The following is a 17,399-nucleotide window of genomic DNA, read 5'->3' on the forward strand; positions in this document are numbered from 1 at the left end:
GAAAGAATGTCAGGGTTGACGCTACCGTTATCTGATTCCAACTTGACAGGAAAGGTTGTCAAGGTTGACGCTTACCGATATCTGATTCCAACTTGACAGGAAAGGTTGTCAGGGTTGACGATTACCGATATCTGATTCCAACTTGGCAGGAAAGAATGTCAGGGTTGACGATTACCGATATCTGATTCCAACATGGCAGGAAAGATTGTCAGGGTTGACGCTTACCGAAAAGTACACATTGCTTCTGTTGGTCAGGTCAAATAGAGAAAACAAAGCGGAAATGTGAATATTGCTGAAAGGATAGATATTTTCATTGCAGGCGAAACAAGAGAAAGACACTACTAATCCAACTAACAGATGGTTATGATGCTTTCATAAACATTAAGCGACTTTGCCGATCCTCCTCATACTCGATCTCGATTGTCCTTACGTTGGTATAGGTAAACACAGATAACAGGTAAATCTATGGTTATATCTGATACTGTCCAAATAGGCAGGCATGATTTCAGTGTTCAACTTTTCGGTAACATATAAAATGATTCTGTGTGTGTGCCGTTACCCACTTTTGAAAAAAAAAACAAAAACAAACAGCCGTACTACACGTTTTACATTACGGTATATTGTAAACCACACGTATATCTTATATAACACGTCCCTAGCGCATCGAGTGTATTTTCGTGTCCTGTAATTTCTCACAACAATATAGTTACAGTTAGACAAAGTCCACACACTTTGTATCGCTATAAATATGTCATAACTTTATGTGGTGCTATTAAACTGTTACATTCAGAGTTACCCCCCTTATCAAGGTCCAGTTCCGTTTTGTTATCAGGTGTAAACACAGGATTCGTAAACATTCCCTCACCACCATTATTTGAGTACGACTGTAAAGCGTTTTTCATCCTAAAACAAACATTACCATCCACACTGTAAATATCAGTAGAACTTGTATCTCCAGAAATATTTCCATTCTGATTTACATCACGTTCCAAGCGCTGAAATAATTTCGGGAAACTAACACGTGTTTTTATCTTCTTTTTCTTGAGATCACTAGCGCATTCGTATCTACTCCGCCATAGACCAACACGGAGACCGAGGCTATGATGTCGGCTCATTTGTCTCTCGGTACTCATGTCCTGAACATTTTCTGTAAGGGGCAGGTCCGAGTCGACGCCTGGAGAGTATAGAACTCTCCTCTCTTTCTTGCTGTAGATGACGCCTCCTACTGCATGCTCCACTATGTCAGCCCCAAGTATCTCCTCCTCCAGGGGCACGCGGATACCAATGGTCAAATCAATCAACTTTAACCAAAAGAACGCGTTTATCAATGTCCAGACGATGATGGTTAAAGCGGCTAGGGCCTGTATCCCAAGCTGATGAAATCCACCTCCCTGGAGAAAAAATGAACACGTCATCAACGTATGTACATGTAGTTGCAACGTTTTATATAATTAAGAAATTGTCATTAAGATATCACAGTAAAATTGGTAACCGGTGTCTTATCGCTAACGACATTAGATCGTTACAGTATAAGATACAGAGATACAGGGATGTTACCGGTCCCGAACACTCACATGGAACAATCCCTGACCAACGTTTTCTATCTGCATGGCGTCCGTTAAGTTATCCGACTTCGTAACGAGACCAACGGACATGAGACTCCACACTCCTGCGCATGCGTGCGTACCTACACATCCTGTCAAAGAAGGAAAGCGGACAAATTAATACAGTTCTTTATCAATGTGCATGACCATAGCTTTATCACGGAAACACTGCAGCAATGCTTAGAAGTTATCTCCTCTTACGTATCTCTTTTACCTGAAACGATGAAGAGTTATCTCCCTTCGTTGTGTACAGCTTGCGTGATCACCATTCGGACATTGCAAGCGAAATGTGTAAGACCATAACGTAACAATAATATCACAAAGAGTAGGTCACACATACTAGTGCTGACTGCATAACAGACCATGAATGGTCATTACTAAGTTACCAATCCAGATGGGGCAACCTTGTAATAACAACAGGAAGTAACATCAACCCAGTAACCTAACACAGAGCCGAAGACCCTATACAGCCGGGACTCGAAGACCGCAATCAGTCAAAAAGTCGAAAACCCTATTCACTTACGAACCTGGATATCTTAAAAAGACGGGAACCCTGGACCATAATAGGTCAAGAACCCAGAAACCCTCATTAACAATGAGCTTTGAGACCCTAGAAACCTAGACACCCTTATCATCCAGTAACCCTGCAACCCTTAACGTCCAGGAACCCGGCAAACCTTATCGTCCAGGAACCGTGCAACCATTACTGTCCAGGAACCCGGCAACCCTTAACGTCCAGGAACCCAGCAACCCTTACTGTCCAGGAAGCCTGCAACCATTACTGTCCAGGAACCCGGCAACCCTTATCGTCCAGGAACCCTGCAATCCTTATTGTTCAGGAACCCTGCAACCCTTATCGTCCAGGAACCGTGCAACCATTACTGTCCAGGAACCCGGCAACCCTTATCGTCCAGGAACCCGGAAACCTTATCGTCCAAGAACCCGTCATTCCTTATCGTCCAGGAACCCGGCAACCCTTATCGTCCAGGAACCCGGCAACCCATATCGTCCAGGAACCCGGAAACCTTATCGTCCAAGAACCCGTCATTCCTTATCGTCCAGGAACCCGGCAATCCATATTGTCAGGGTGGCCTATTCATTTTTACAAATGTTCAGGTTTTGTGTAGACTTTGATGATGGCAGGAGGTGAGTTTGGCATGGGTTGGGTGAGAGGTACATTTGTATGCTGACTGCTGCGTCACAGAACTTGACCGTTTCGGTGGGGACTTGGTAATGGTTCGGGCAGGGGTAAGTTTTGTTGGTCGAACTGACTTATATACGAGACTGAAGGTGATAGCTTCACAGGTTACGGTACCGGGATGAAATCCTTCATCCTGCTGTAAGACCCGTTACAGGTGCTGTCGGCCCTGAGTCTGTACTGATGGACGAAAATGCTCCACCACATAATGCTAGACTTAAGAAGGAGTACCTTCAAGCAGAAGCTATCGAGAGTATGGACTGATCTAGTGTTGCACCCGGTAGCTGACAGGAGCATGTTGATGCTCTTCGTCAATAATGACAACGAATTCGAGAAATGGCTCCACGGCGCCTAATTCGCAGCATACCAAGCCGATGTCGTGCTGTTATTATTTTTTTATGTAATCATACACACAATGCTTAAATGAAATTGATTCAAATTGGGTGTTGTTCTCTTGTTGTTTCACTTCACACTTGCATATTCCAAAAAGATTTGGCTTTTTGATAAAAAAACTATTTTTTTAAACGTGATCCCTTTTTGTACCCAGTATATGTCCTCTCTACTCATTTTTTTTTATCTTTTCTCGTTCACTGAAAGGCCGAAATAAATAAGACGATTTGTACTATAAAAGGCCCAATGGGCCTTAACTGTAAGCTAAGGTCTGTAAATGCTGTCTATGTTTTTGTAACATATGTCATAAAATCATTTCATTAACAACGTAAGATAACTTGACACATAATGCAAATGTAATCAGTATACAACATTAATTTTCATCCCATGTTACGGGTTATAAGTTTAAATGAAGGGAAATTGCATTCAAACTTATGGTTTGCTGAAATAAACTACAGCAAACGTTACCCACTCCCCTGTGGAAATGTGAGACCATAAGGTCATCAAATTCACAAGTTTGGTAAAGCAGCTTAGGGCTATTCTATCCATTAAGCGTATATGATTATAATATATATTGGTATTCAGAAGAAACATTTTGAATTTGGAGTCAATATGACCCCTTTTGGCCCCGCCCGTCTTGGGGTCAGCCAGGATTAATATGTGTATATCACCAAACAGTCATCATATACTTACAATTCTTACAAAGTTATAAATATGATCAATGGAAATAACTTTTCTACATAAACTGAGTTTATCGAATTCACAATTTTGGCAAAGCAGCTTAAGGCCTTTCCAATAAAGAAGCAGGTATTTTATTCTACTATATCTTGGTGTTGAGAAGATAACTTTTGATTGGAGTCAATTTAACCCCTATTCATTCCTTTGGCTCACCGATGGCCATGGAGGGGTTCTGCATTTTTAAGAAGGCCAAAATGCAAAACGTTTACGAAAACATGGCGCTTAACAAAAGGACAAACTGAGACCAAATCTCAGATGACATGTTGAAATCTTAATTATCAAACAAGAGATTCATATTCCATCGATATATTTCTTCAAGTTGTTTGGTTAACTTCTGCTGACCAAACTAAGATTCGCGAAGATAGAAAGTAAATTATCTTTACTGCCGACAGAAAAAAAAGGAGTCCTACACATATTAGTGATAGTGACGTACCGACAGGATCGTCTATCCCGAGTTTAGTGAAGAGCTCCACAGTGAGGTTGGTAATTAGTGCCCCTATAAATCCGATCACTAGTCCTTCCCAGGGCTCGGCCATGGCACAGTTGGCTATAACACAGGGACACGGGTTGCTATCACTTGACCAATTTAACAACGTAGACTGTAATATAGACTAGAGAATTATTGTGAAGACTATCATTACAAATATCGCAATAACAATCAAACAGTTCTTTCTATTCCTGGCGATACTACAAAGAAACCTATGCACGGTATAAAATCATTATCACTTATTTTGAATTTCTGATAGTTAAAATTTTACAGCTTAGACAAAAGATTCTTGCAAAAATGATTAATTTTTTCTCGGAGGTCATGAAACAGACGATCAACATGATTTTATATTTTCATTTTCAAGGTATCTTTTTCCACGATTTCATTTTAATTTCAATTCGCTCTCCACTATGGAACCCAACACAGTATGTAATACTTACCGGTTATACCCACCAGGGAACCAAGCACAGTATGTAATACTTACCGGTTATACCCACCAGGGAACCAAGCACAGTATGTAATACTTACCGGTTATACCCACCAGGGAACCAAGCACAGTATGTAATACTTACCGGTTATACCCACCAGGGAACCAAACACAGTATGTAATACTTACCGGTTATACCCACCAGGGAACCAAGCACAGTATGTAATACTTACCGGTTATACCCACCAGGGAACCAAGCACAGTATGTAATACTTACCGGTTATACCCGCCAGGGAACCAAACACAGTATGTAATACTTACCGGTTATACCCGCCAGGGAACCAAACACAGTATGTAATACTTACCGGTTATACCCGCCAGGGAACCAAACACAGTATGTAATACTTACCTGTTATACCCGCCAGGGAACCAAACACAGTATGTAATACTTACCGGTTATACCCGCCAGGGAACCAAACACAGTATGTAATACTTACCTGTTATACCCGCCAGGGAACCAAGCACAGTATGTAATACTTACCGGTTATACCCGCCAGGGAACCAAACACAGTATGTAATACTTACCGGTTATACCCACCAGGGAACCAAGCACACCGTTGATCAGGTAAGATATGTCGAATCGACGCTGTTTCATAACGTAGCTGAAAAAAAATCATTTGTATGTATATAATATGTAATAGAAATACATCACTTACATACAATATGTGTATAATATATATAAACATGACAACAAACCGGATGTGAGTTGACGTGTTCCTAAAGGACCCTTACCTCATTATTAACCCGACGGTCCCTCCTGCTACAGATGCAGTAATGGTCGAAACAGCCGATCTAAAAAATGAGAAAGTATCATTTATCTTATGCCGAGAAAAATATAGCTGAATTGTTCATCGTGAGGGGAATGTTATTGTTACTGATAGATAAATGTAATCAAACAAACCTGGTTTTATTGGGACTTACAAGGTGTATAGCTTTAAGATAAGATACAGGATTAGTGAGATAAAAAGGAGCAAGAAATATTAAAATTAGCTGTGTGTACTGCCGAGGTCTCTCGGGTGTTTCCAGGAGTGTTGATATCTAAAGTGACTTTACAGTAGCTATTTTACAAATTTGAAATGTTATATTTCTGAATAGAGTTGAACTAATTCACCCACGTATATTAATTACTGTTACATATTATCTAAGGTTGTACTGCGAATGACGTTTGTGAGTATCGTAATTATAACAATATATCAAATATCAGATTAAACAACCCAATTTGTAACATCAATTTAGACCATAAAACACTAGTGTTGGTGTAATTATAAACTGCATGCGCTTGGATTTAAACTCTAGTTTAATCCCTACATACATGAATTGTACCTAATTACTAAAACAATCGATGACGTAATCAAACACGACAATATAGAACGCCATATACTAGAATTACGATCGTATGTCAGTGACATGTGTGGACAATAAATCAGAAAGTTATCACAGAAATACTTGTCTGGGTGCAACCTATTTTGTTTCCCAGCCGGAAGTGATAATGCTGAGCTTGTCGGCCTCGTCAGCACTTACCTCGCCGCCAACATCCATTTGACACCTGATATACCAAACGTACTGCCGCAGTTGAACCCGAGCCATCCCCACCTAGGCAAACACACGCTTTATTAAAATCTCTATTACATCAACGTCATTCTAGAAGTGAAGCGTGAAGGGAGACAGACTGAGTGTAAGGCAAATGTTATATAAATTCTGTAAAGTATACTTATGTGAAGGATGAGGAAAATGATTGAGAAGTTGTATGACCATTTTATATATAAATACCCTGATCGCATGTGCAGAACTTAATTTGGATTTACAAAACATTAAATGGCCTGTTTTGACGAAGAACCAGAGGACGTTTACATTTCCAGACCGTCTAGGTTGAAAATTCAATTAATTCTTTTAGTGTCATTCGTCCTAAATGGTTTAAATTATTAAATCAAAGATTTTACTGACACATTTTTATCATCTTGCTTTTCTCCTTGTGCTCTGCGTTCACATTTTACTTTAAAATTAAACATTATCGATCGCATCCTCTCGCAAATTGTAGGTGACTAGTTAAGTACAAGTTGAGCTATCCAATAGGCCGGAAACTGCTCGCACCTGTAGTTACACGGATTTAAACGTAGGCTAATCGCAGATATTCAGCAAACAAAGCTCGTTTCTTGAATAATTGATTAATAAGAATACACTCCCTGCTCCCCTACAACAATCTAGGAGCTAGATCTGGATAATACCATTGAAAATACATTCAACTGTTGATTTTTAACCAAACTATTTCTGCTTTCTGCATTAAGTCGGGAATTCATTTCCAAAAATATACTTATATATTAAACAAAACCTACCAAAGCATGAACATCCCAAGGATGGCGTTTGTCGGGGATCCCATCAAAGTCACCTTTTCAGGAGTAGTGAATCTGTTGTGACGCGGCTTCAACATCAGTGTCGCCACGAGACCGGTGATCCCGCCCACAATGTGAACAGGCCCCGCCCCTGCAATGTCGACCGCGCCCATGTTCCTTAGCCAGCCGTTAGAGGCCCACATCCAGTGAGCGGGGAAAGAGAATAAAAAAATGGTGTTCACCATAGAGAAAACCAAATACGCCTCCAGTTTTGTTCGCTCTGCCATCGATCCTGAAATAATATCTTTATAACAGATTCCACCTTTACAAGTACATCTTACATGTATTTAACACAGTCTTGCTACAGCTTCATATAGCAAGATAAACAGTGAATGTAACCTTATTATCACTATATTTCAAAGAGTGTAAAAATATTATCACTTTATTCCAAAGAGTGTAACCTTATTATCACTATATTCCAAAGAGTGTAACCTTATTATCGCTATATTCCAATGAGTGTAACCTTATTATCACTATATTCCAAAGAGTGTAACCTAATTATCACTATATTCCAAAGAGTTTAACCTTATTATCACTATATTTCAAAGAGTGTAACCTTATTATCGCTATATTCCAATGAGTGTAACCTTATTATCACTATATTCCAAAGAGTGAAACCTTATTATCACTGTATTCCAATGAGTGCAACCTTATTTTCGCTATATTCCAAAGAGTGTAACCTTATTATCACTATATTCCAATGAGTGTAACCTTATTTTCGCTATATTCCAATGAGTGCAACCTTATTTTCGCTATATTCCAATGAGTGCAACCTTATTATCGCTATATTCCAAAGAGTGTAACCTTATTTTCGCTATATTCCAAAGAGTGTAACCTTAACCTTATTATCGCTATATTCCAAAGAGTGTAACCTTATTTTCGCTATATTCCAATGAGTGCAACCTTATTTTCGCTATATTCCAATGAGTGCAACCTTATTTTCACTATATTCCAAAGAGTGTAACCTTATTATCACTATATTCCAGTCAGTGTAACCTTATTATCACTATATTCAAAAGAGTGTAACCTTATTATCACTATATTCCAAAGAGTTTAACCTAATTATCACTGTATTCCAAAGAGTGTAACCTTATCATCACTATATTCCAAAGAATGTAACCTTATTATCACTATATTCCAAAGAGTGTAACCTTATTATCACTATATTCCAATGAGTGTAACCTTATTTTCGCTATATTCCAATGAGTGCAACCTTATTTTCGCTATATTCCAAAGAGTGTAACCTTATTATCACTATATTCCAAAGAGTGTAACCTTATTATCATTTTATTTCAACGAGTGTAACTTTTTTATCACTTTATTCCAAAGAGTGTAACCTTATTATCACTATATTCCAAAGAGTGTAACCTTATTATCGCTATATTCCAAAGAGTGTAACCTTATTATCGCTATATTCCAAAGAGTGTAACCTTATTATCACTATATTCCAAAGAGTGTAACCTTATTATCACTATATTCCAGTCAGTGTAACCTTATTATCACTATATTCCAAAGAGTGCAACCTTATTATCATTTTATTTCAACGAGTGTAACTTTTTTATCACTATATTCCAAAGAGTGTAACCTTATTATCACTATATTCCAAAGAGTGTAACCTTATTATCACTATATTCCAGTCAGTGTAACCTTATTATCACTATATTCCAAAGAGTGTAACCTTATTATCACTATATTCCAAAGAGTGTAACCTTATTATCACTATATTCCAAAGAGTGCAACCTTATTATCACTATATTCCAAAGAGTGTAACCTTATTATCACTTTATTTCAACGAGTGTAACTTTTTTTATCGCTATATTGCAAAAATCTTTTTTCAAATTTCAAATTTAAGCATACTATAATATTTCCATGTACACTTAAAAGTCACCAAGATCAACTACAGACATAGGTACATGTGTAAAGACTGTACAAAAGTCACATAAGTGAAAAACCTCCATTATTGCAAATTTAGAACTACATCTAGATACATTAGGACCAAGTAATGCATTAAACTGCATCCTACAGTTGTTTGGACCTTCTAAGACTCGTCATTGATGCCAAGAGGCTTTATTTCGAGGCCACTGAGGCGGCTGAGGTAAATCCAAAGTGATCGAAAGAAAAGAAAATTCCAGATGAGGATGTGCACTAGCCCCATAATTCAATTAATTTCGTAATTTTCATACATCTGGTAATTTTAGAACAACGTAAAATACACGTGTATATTCTGAACCGTGCCACTATTTGAATAAATTAAAAAGTGGCAGACAGATCACGGACAACGTTGGGGACGTAAGTCCATAAACAGTGTCTACCCAAGACATCCAAATGTTAACACTTTTTAGTGCAAATCAAGATAGAGTAGAGTCAAATAAACTGCATGATACAGTTGTTTCGTCCTTCTAGGACTCGTCAGTGATGTTACATCATACAGCTGTTTCGTCCTTCTAGGACTCGTCAGTGATGTTACATCATACAGCTGTTTCGTCCTTCTAGGACTCGTCAGTGATGTTACATCATATAGCTGTTTCGTCCTTCTAGGACTCGTCAGTGATGTTACATCATACAGCTGTTTCGTCCTTCTAGGACTCGTCAGTGATGTTACATCATATAGCTGTTTCGTCCTTCTAGGAATCGTCAGTGATGTTACATCATACAGCTGTTTCGTCCTTCTAGGAATCGTCAGTGATGTTACATCATACAGCTGTTTCGTCCTTCTAGGACTCGTCAGTGATGCTACATCCTACAGATGTTTCGTCCTTCTAGGACTTGTCAGTGATGTTACATCATACAGCTGTTTCGTCCTTCTAGGTTTCGTCATTGATGCTAAGGGCCGTAACTTAGAGCCTAGGAAATTACTAAGAAAAACCCAAATTGAATAGTTAGGAATTTCTTTCAGACTGAAGAATATTTGTTGTTGCTAATACAACACATTCTAAGGTACATCTATTCGCTGATTCATCTTACAAGCGTGTGTCATTCGTCACAGTCTTGCTGTATGTAACGAGTCAGAAATATATATATATATATATATTTTTTTTTTTTTTAATTTGGACGCCCCTATTTAATTAAATTTGAGATTATTTTCAGATTTACTCTTGTCTCTTTCGTTTCGCCTAATATCGAGCGTGGAAGATAGTCATGCATCGGTCACAAAACGCTGCACTCAGCATCATTCTAGATAAAACCAGATGAGATTCCGAAGTTTCTTTGGTACCGATTCCACTTTCTACCTTAGCAACTCTAAGAAGTGCCCCATGTACTGATATCAGTAAATAAACGTCCCTTGTCCACATATCACGGAGATCAATTTAGCACTATCACGTTTAGTAAGTAAAATCACGTTATGAAAGAAAGGGATCAAAATATAGGTCACTGTGACTTTTGAGTAGCAAACAATTTTTTCAAGATGGACTCCCGTAGAAGTATGTGATTACCCTGCGTGAAATAGCATGGATTATTCTGTGGTGTGCTTGTAAACATGCTCCAGTGTTATGTAGCCTGCAAATCATTACTTACCAGACACAATGATAAGTATTGCCCCAGTTTTTGACAATCAATCTTAACACATTACGGAAAACCTGAATCGAAATCTAGGTCACCCTGACTGTTATGTAATGTAAAATTTAATATTTTATTAAATTTGAGTTTATGCAAGAAACTGTTTTCCTTCTTTAGCTTCCTGTTTCAATCGTAATTTATCTTATTTCTGTTTGTTCATTTATGTGTCGTATCTTTATGCAAATTAGTATGCTAATGAGTGTTTTTCCTTATCTTTAACCAATCATCAATTACTCTTTAGAGGGGTATTGGTATTGGTTCCATTAAGTTTTTCAGCGTTGAGGAGAACGAGGAGCATTTTATTTTGTGCCTTAAATTTTACCTATTGAAAAGCTATTACTTCACTTTTGTGGCCAAGTTTGCGCATACGATCTTTATGCAGTTGTGAGTTTAACGTTGCGTGATTTCAGAAGCGCTGAACTTGTTACTGTTCTCCCTTTTTAGGATTTCTTATCTATCAGTCGGATACTCCGATCATTCGCCATTTTGGATTTTCCATCGACAATTCCAGTGTCAATACTTTGTACTACCATTCGCTGTCGTGAGCTGTGTTGTGTGACAATTCCCGATCTGGTGTATTTACCTGCGCCTGGATTAATAGGAGTATCATAAACAACCACCTCACAACTATTAGTGTTGAAGAACTTCCGTGTCAGAGGTGAGGGTCGGTTCCATTGTTCAATGATGGCTACGAAACGTGGGCGTAAATCTAACAGAACAGTTCCTTACGATCCGGAATTTGTAGAAAATTGGACAATCGCTCGATTACAACAAGAACTTCATTTATTGAATGTGCCCTACCGGAGTTGTTCTAAGCGTATGGAACTTGTTAAAAAATTGAAGGAGGCACAAGCGGCCCTGAGAGGTGCGGTATCCCAGCATGCCCCGAGCGACGCGATTGCATCCCATGATGCTCCGAGACAAGATGGCCGCCAGACCGGAAGTCCGGAACGGGCAGATTCTACCAGCTTACGAAACATGATTTCCAGCTTAGCAGACAGTGTTAACACTCTCCAGAACTGTTATTGCAGGTTGGAGAATAGCGTACTCACGCTCACTCAGTCTAGATCTGTGCAACCTACTTCTGCTGCCGCTGCAGGTAGTTCTCGTCAAATGGCGACTGATGGTATCCGAGCCCCGACTCCTACCACCCATGTAGCCAATTCGCCGTTGATGCATCCCGGTTCGACATTGGCGGCGGTCACAGAAGAATTTACACTGGACAGTGCGTATCGGAAACTTCAAGAGGAAAGTATTCCTTCCGGCGATTCAGCAGGTATTTTCTCCTATAAGCGTACCCAATATGGGTACACCTCCGAATCCTTACCGCTAGTAGAAACAATATCTCCCTCATTGCGCCAACAGATTATAACCGGGAAAGATGTTAATTTGGCTGCTATCCTTATTCCGTACTACAGTGGTCAAAGTGACTCAAGCTTAGGTATTAACGAGAAACAGGACGCTAGGCTCAACAGAACTCTTACTCTAAGCGAATTCATTTTAGCTTTTAGCGTTTATAAACAAGTCATGTGTTCCACTCACCCACATCGCCGAGTTGAGCTTGACATGTACGAGCGAGATATCGTAGACATGGGAACCAGATACAGCTCCGGGTTCTATGAATATCATCGACAGTTTTCGTTGAAGGCAGCAGCCCATTTACGTTTCAATAACCGGAAAATAGATTGGTCCGTTCGGGATAATACCTTGTTCTGCAACATATTTGCCAATTTAGTTCCAGTTTCGTGTTCAATGTGTGGTAGCACTGCACATACTACAAAATTTTGCCCCAACCCAGGCCAGGATAAGCGACAGAGTAGCAGTGGTTTCTCTGGGAACAGCCAGTTTCGTCAAAATAAAGGGCAAGTGTCTATGGCTTCTGACTCAAAAGGCAGACCCAGAGTTGTTTTTGAGGGGCGAGAGATTTGTAACAATTTCAATGGTAGATTTGGTTGTTCTTCCAATCTTTGCAATAACCTTCACATCTGTCTAACCTGTAAGGCAAGCCACACAAAAGTAGCCTGCCCTTTAGAGAGCCGTCAGCCTCAAAAGAAGACATCTTAGCCCTCCATCACCATGATCCTATGACAGCTTCTACCCCAATATGTGTTGAGGCTTTACATTCCAAACTTCAAGGACACCCTGATCAGCAATTTGTTAATAAGTTAATGCATGGTCTAACTCACGGCTTTGACACTGGTCTACAACACCTTCCTATTAACTCCATAGTGTGTAAAAACTTGAGGTCAGCTATCAGTGACCCAGGAAGTGTTTCAGAGTTGTTGGAGAAAGAACTAAATAAAGGATACTTAATAGGTCCTTTTGACAATATTCCCTATTCCAGGTACCGCATCAACCCGTTAGGCTTAGCTGAACATAAATATTCGAAGAAAAAGCGTTTAATTGTTGATTTATCCGCTCCACATCAAGACACAAACAATCCTAGCCTAAATAGTCTAATTGATAAATTAACTTGCTCGCTGAAGTATGTTACAGTAGATGATGCTATACATCTTATTAAGCGCTGTGGCCTCGATGCATGGCTAATGAAGACCGATATCACTGATGCCTTCAAGCTGATACCAATTGATCCCGTTTTGTGGCCTTACCACGGCGTCAAGTGGAACAACAAATATTATTTCTTTACGCGCCTCGTATTTGGATGTCGTTCAAGCCCAAAAATTTTCGATAGCCTTTCTCGGGCAGTTTGTTGGATAGCTAAGAACAAGTACAATATTCGTAACATTCTTCACTTGCTAGATGATTTCATAGTTATTGAACCAGCTTATGTCAATGCATCTCTTACTATGGAACGTTTTATGTCTATGTTCAAGGAATTAGGCATCCCTGTAGGTGCGCATAAAACTGTAGGCCCTTGTACATCACTCGAATACCTTGGTGTGTCCCTAGACTCTCATCTGAGGGAATGTCGTCTTCCACGTGAAAAAGTGGAAAGAATTATTGAGTTTTTGGATTCTTTCAAGAGAAAAAAGTCTTGTACCAAACGCGAGTTGCTCAGCTTGCTAGGTCACATGAACTTTGCCGGTCGGTGTATTAGACCGGGGCGTTCTTTTGTCTCTCATCTCATATCGCTTTCTACTACAGTGCGCGAGCTACATCATCATGTGAAAATCAGCAATGAGTGTCGATCAGACCTTTACATGTGGTCGTTCTTTTTGAAGAATTGGAATGGCAAATCCTTTTTTCTGGATGATCATATCACATCAGCAGCTGACCTCCATCTTTTTACCGATGCTACATCTGAATCTTTCGGGGGAATCTACCTTAACCAGTGGTTTCAAGGTTTTTTTCCTAGTGAACTTAAAGCCATGGACACATCTATGGCCCTCTTTGAGCTATACCCTATTGTTATGGCTTGTGTGTTGTGGGGTCACCAGTGGCATAAAAAACGTATTCTTTTTCATTGTGATAATTTAGCTACGGTAGACATAATCTGCAAAGGGAGATCCAAAGTGTCCAGCATTATGTGTCTTATGCGAAAACTTACATACTATTCTGCCGTGCATAACTTTGTGATTCATGCAGTCCATGTACCTGGTAAGCAAAACAACATTGCAGACGCCATCTCTCGTTTTCAGATGTGCAAATTCAGACAGCTGGCACCTCAAGCAGATGTACTACCAATTCCATGTCTGCCTATGGCCTCATTGATGATGAGCTGAATACAGCGGTTGATAGTTTATGGAACCATGCCCTTAGTGAGAAGACTCTGGCTACTTACAAGTCCGGTTTGAACTGTTTTGTGACATTTCTGGTTATGAGGGGAATTGCATGTGCTGCTAATTCCCTTCCCATTGTTGATGAAGATTTACTTATATTTTTTGTGACATACTGCCAGGAAGCTTTATGCTTGAAGTTCGACACTATTAAACTCTATTTAGCTGGCATAAGGTTTCATTACATCAAGTTAAACTTGGGGGACCCTCTCGCAAACACCATGCGGTTAAATTACATCTTGCGGGGCATTAAAAGAACTCAGGTTAATTTTTCCAATAAGCGATTGCCTATAACCTTTAAGTTGCTTAATCATATGTGTATAACTATTTCTAGTAGTCAAGGATTGTTTGAACCATTTGTCAAAAAATGCTATGCTGTATTTTTCAAACAGCTTTTTATGGTTTTTTGAGATGTGGAGAATTTACCTGTAGGAAACTCGGTGACCAATCATACCTTCGTCTTAGTGATGTCCATGTTCTACCAGATAAGTCCAGTTTCATTTTGTATTTACGTTCTTCAAAAATGGATCCTTTTGGTAAAGGCGTTCACATAAGAATTTTTGATAATGAGGTTTTACATCCTGTGTTGACTATGGTAAATTATTTAAAGGTCAGACATTCTCTCGGGGCAACTCCTACTTGCCCTTTGTTCATCGAGGACTTATTTAAGTCCAAGCCTTTAATGCGTCATACCTTTATTTCTTACCTTAAAGCCTGCCTGTCCCTCATAGGTGTGAATAGTAAAGATTTCAACGGTCATTCTTTCAGAATTGGTGCCGCCACTTCTGCAGCAGCGGCCGGAGTCCAAGACCATGTTATTAAAGTCTTGGGACGATGGTCATCAGATTGTTTTATTCGGTACATTCATACTAATCCAGCCACTTTACAGTCGGCTCAACTCAATATGACTGTTTCTTAACCTTTATCCCTTATCAATTGGGGGCTCTCGCTCGTAAGCTCATTTACTCGCTCATTTTTGGCTTTTAAATTCCGGAGGAATTTCATCCCCCAATTTTAAAATCTCCTTTTATTTTTAGCTTGTTTCATACATGTCATTCAAAAAATTTTAATATATTAGATGTGTGTAAATTGGGGTCAAACTTCTTAACAGGGTCCTTTCATGAGTCAAGTCACTGCTCTGTAACGGTTCAGAGTCCAGAGTCTTCTCATTGGTTACCTTGGAGTCAAGTTTGTCCTAGTATTATACTAGCTGCTCTGTGAGTCAGTGTCAGAGTCAAGTCACTTCTCTAGAACCGTCAGAGTCTCTTAGAGTCAAGTACTTCTCTATACTCTTACAGAGTCTAGTCCTATCATTCCTGGCTTCTCTGGAATCAGCGAGTCAAGTTGCTTCTCTGTTCATCAGAGTCAAGTGATTTCTCCTGTTCCGGAGTCAAGCACAGTTCACTTTACTTCGCTTCTCTGATTCACAGAGTCAAGCTTGTCGCAAGTAAGTTTTCAATAGTTTGCTTATGAGTGAGTAGCCCCCGATACGCCAAAGAGATAGTTACGCCCAAGAAATTGTTTTGGCTACAGAAGACTTCTCAACATTATTAATAAACAGCTTTATTAGTAGTCAAATCTTGCATTGTTTTTTGTATAAAATGTAAAATTTAATATTTTATTAAATTTGAGTTTATGCAAGAAACTGTTTTCCTTCTTTAGCTTCCTGTTTCAATCGTAATTTATCTTATTTCTGTTTGTTCATTTATGTGTCGTATCTTTATGCAAATTAGTATGCTAATGAGTGTTTTTCCTTATCTTTAACCAATCATCAATTACTCTTTAGAGGGGTATTGGTATTGGTTCCATTAAGTTTTTCAGCGTTGAGGAGAACGAGGAGCATTTTATTTTGTGCCTTACCCACCCGCCATCCCCTTCATCACCTTTAGGAAAGATGATTGTATGTTTAACTTGTATGTACCTGTTCATTGTTTAGCTTTTATTACAAATGTATTTAGTTCTTCTTTATTTGCAAATGTTTGTATTTTTAATGATATTTTAGTTGGGGCTACTCACTCTTGTTGGGGTTTATGTTGACTTTTTAACTCTTCTCCCCATCAATTTAAAATCCCTATTTAAAAATTTTTATTTATTTATTTTTTTTTTTTTGTTAGCTTCTTTATTGTTGTCATTAATATAATTTACTATATTGGATATGGGTAAATGGGGGTCAAACTTTTAAATTCCGGAGGAAGGCTTTTAAATTCCGGAGGAATTTCATCCCCCAATTTTAAAATCTCCTTTTATTTTTAGCTTGTTTCATACATGTCATTCAAAAAATTTTAATATATTAGATGTGTGTAAATTGGGGTCAAACTTCTTAACAGGGTCCTTTCATGAGTCAAGTCACTGCTCTGTAACGGTTCAGAGTCCAGAGTCTTCTCATTGGTTACCTTGGAGTCAAGTTTGTCCTAGTATTATACTAGCTGCTCTGTGAGTCAGTGTCAGAGTCAAGTCACTTCTCTAGAACCGTCAGAGTCTCTTAGAGTCAAGTACTTCTCTATACTCTTACAGAGTCTAGTCCTATCATTCCTGGCTTCTCTGGAATCAGCGAGTCAAGTTGCTTCTCTGTTCATCAGAGTCAAGTGATTTCTCCTGTTCCGGAGTCAAGCACAGTTCACTTTACTTCGCTTCTCTGATTCACAGAGTCAAGCTTGTCGCAAGTAAGTTTTCAATAGTTTGCTTATGAGTGAGTAGCCCCCGATACGCCAAAGAGATAGTTACGCCCAAGAAATTGTTTTGGCTACAGAAGACTTCTCAACATTATTAATAAACAGCTTTATTAGTAGTCAAATCTTGCATTGTTTTTT

At 39.0% G+C, this 17,399-nt stretch overlaps 2 protein-coding genes across 2 annotated transcripts; one reads left to right on the forward strand and one right to left on the reverse strand.

Moving 5' to 3' along the window:
- Nucleotides 1-740: 740 nt before the first annotated feature.
- LOC132545877 (putative ammonium transporter 3) lies at nt 741-11,337 on the reverse strand. The gene is made up of 8 exons (XM_060209548.1): nt 11,322-11,337; nt 7,238-7,556; nt 6,426-6,497; nt 5,637-5,696; nt 5,430-5,506; nt 4,364-4,477; nt 1,575-1,696; nt 741-1,391 (listed from the first exon to the last, which is right to left on the reverse strand). Exons 1-8 carry the CDS (start codon nt 11,335-11,337, stop codon nt 741-743), a joined length of 1,431 nt encoding a protein of 476 aa, XP_060065531.1.
- Nucleotides 11,338-11,536: 199 nt separating this feature from the next.
- Nucleotides 11,537-16,161, forward strand: LOC132545878 (uncharacterized). The gene is made up of 2 exons (XM_060209549.1): nt 11,537-12,128; nt 14,452-16,161. Exons 1-2 carry the CDS (start codon nt 11,537-11,539, stop codon nt 14,997-14,999), a joined length of 1,140 nt encoding a protein of 379 aa, XP_060065532.1. The 3' UTR covers nt 15,000-16,161.
- Nucleotides 16,162-17,399: the final 1,238 nt, after the last annotated feature.

This window comes from Ylistrum balloti, unplaced genomic scaffold, assembly GCF_031769215.1.
Source record: "Ylistrum balloti isolate Yb309-2 unplaced genomic scaffold, AGI_CSIRO_Ybal_v1 Utg369860, whole genome shotgun sequence".
Lineage (NCBI taxonomy): Eukaryota > Metazoa > Mollusca > Bivalvia > Pectinida > Pectinidae > Ylistrum > Ylistrum balloti.

Excerpts from the sequence above, each read along its gene's own strand:
- LOC132545877 (XM_060209548.1), bottom strand. Across the intron at positions 1,697-4,363 it reads CGGGATAGACGATCCTGTCG|GATGTGTAGGTACGCACGCA; the intron begins GTACGTCACTAT and ends CTTCTTTGACAG. Across the intron at positions 1,392-1,574 it reads TTGGTCAGGGATTGTTCCAT|GGAGGTGGATTTCATCAGCT; the intron begins GTGAGTGTTCGG and ends TTTTTTCTCCAG.
- LOC132545878 (XM_060209549.1), top strand. The coding sequence starts at position 11,537 with ATGGCTACGAAACGTGGGCGTAAATCTAACAGAACAGTTCCTTACGAT. Across the intron at positions 12,129-14,451 it reads TCCTTCCGGCGATTCAGCAG|ATGTGCAAATTCAGACAGCT; the intron begins GTATTTTCTCCT and ends TCTCGTTTTCAG.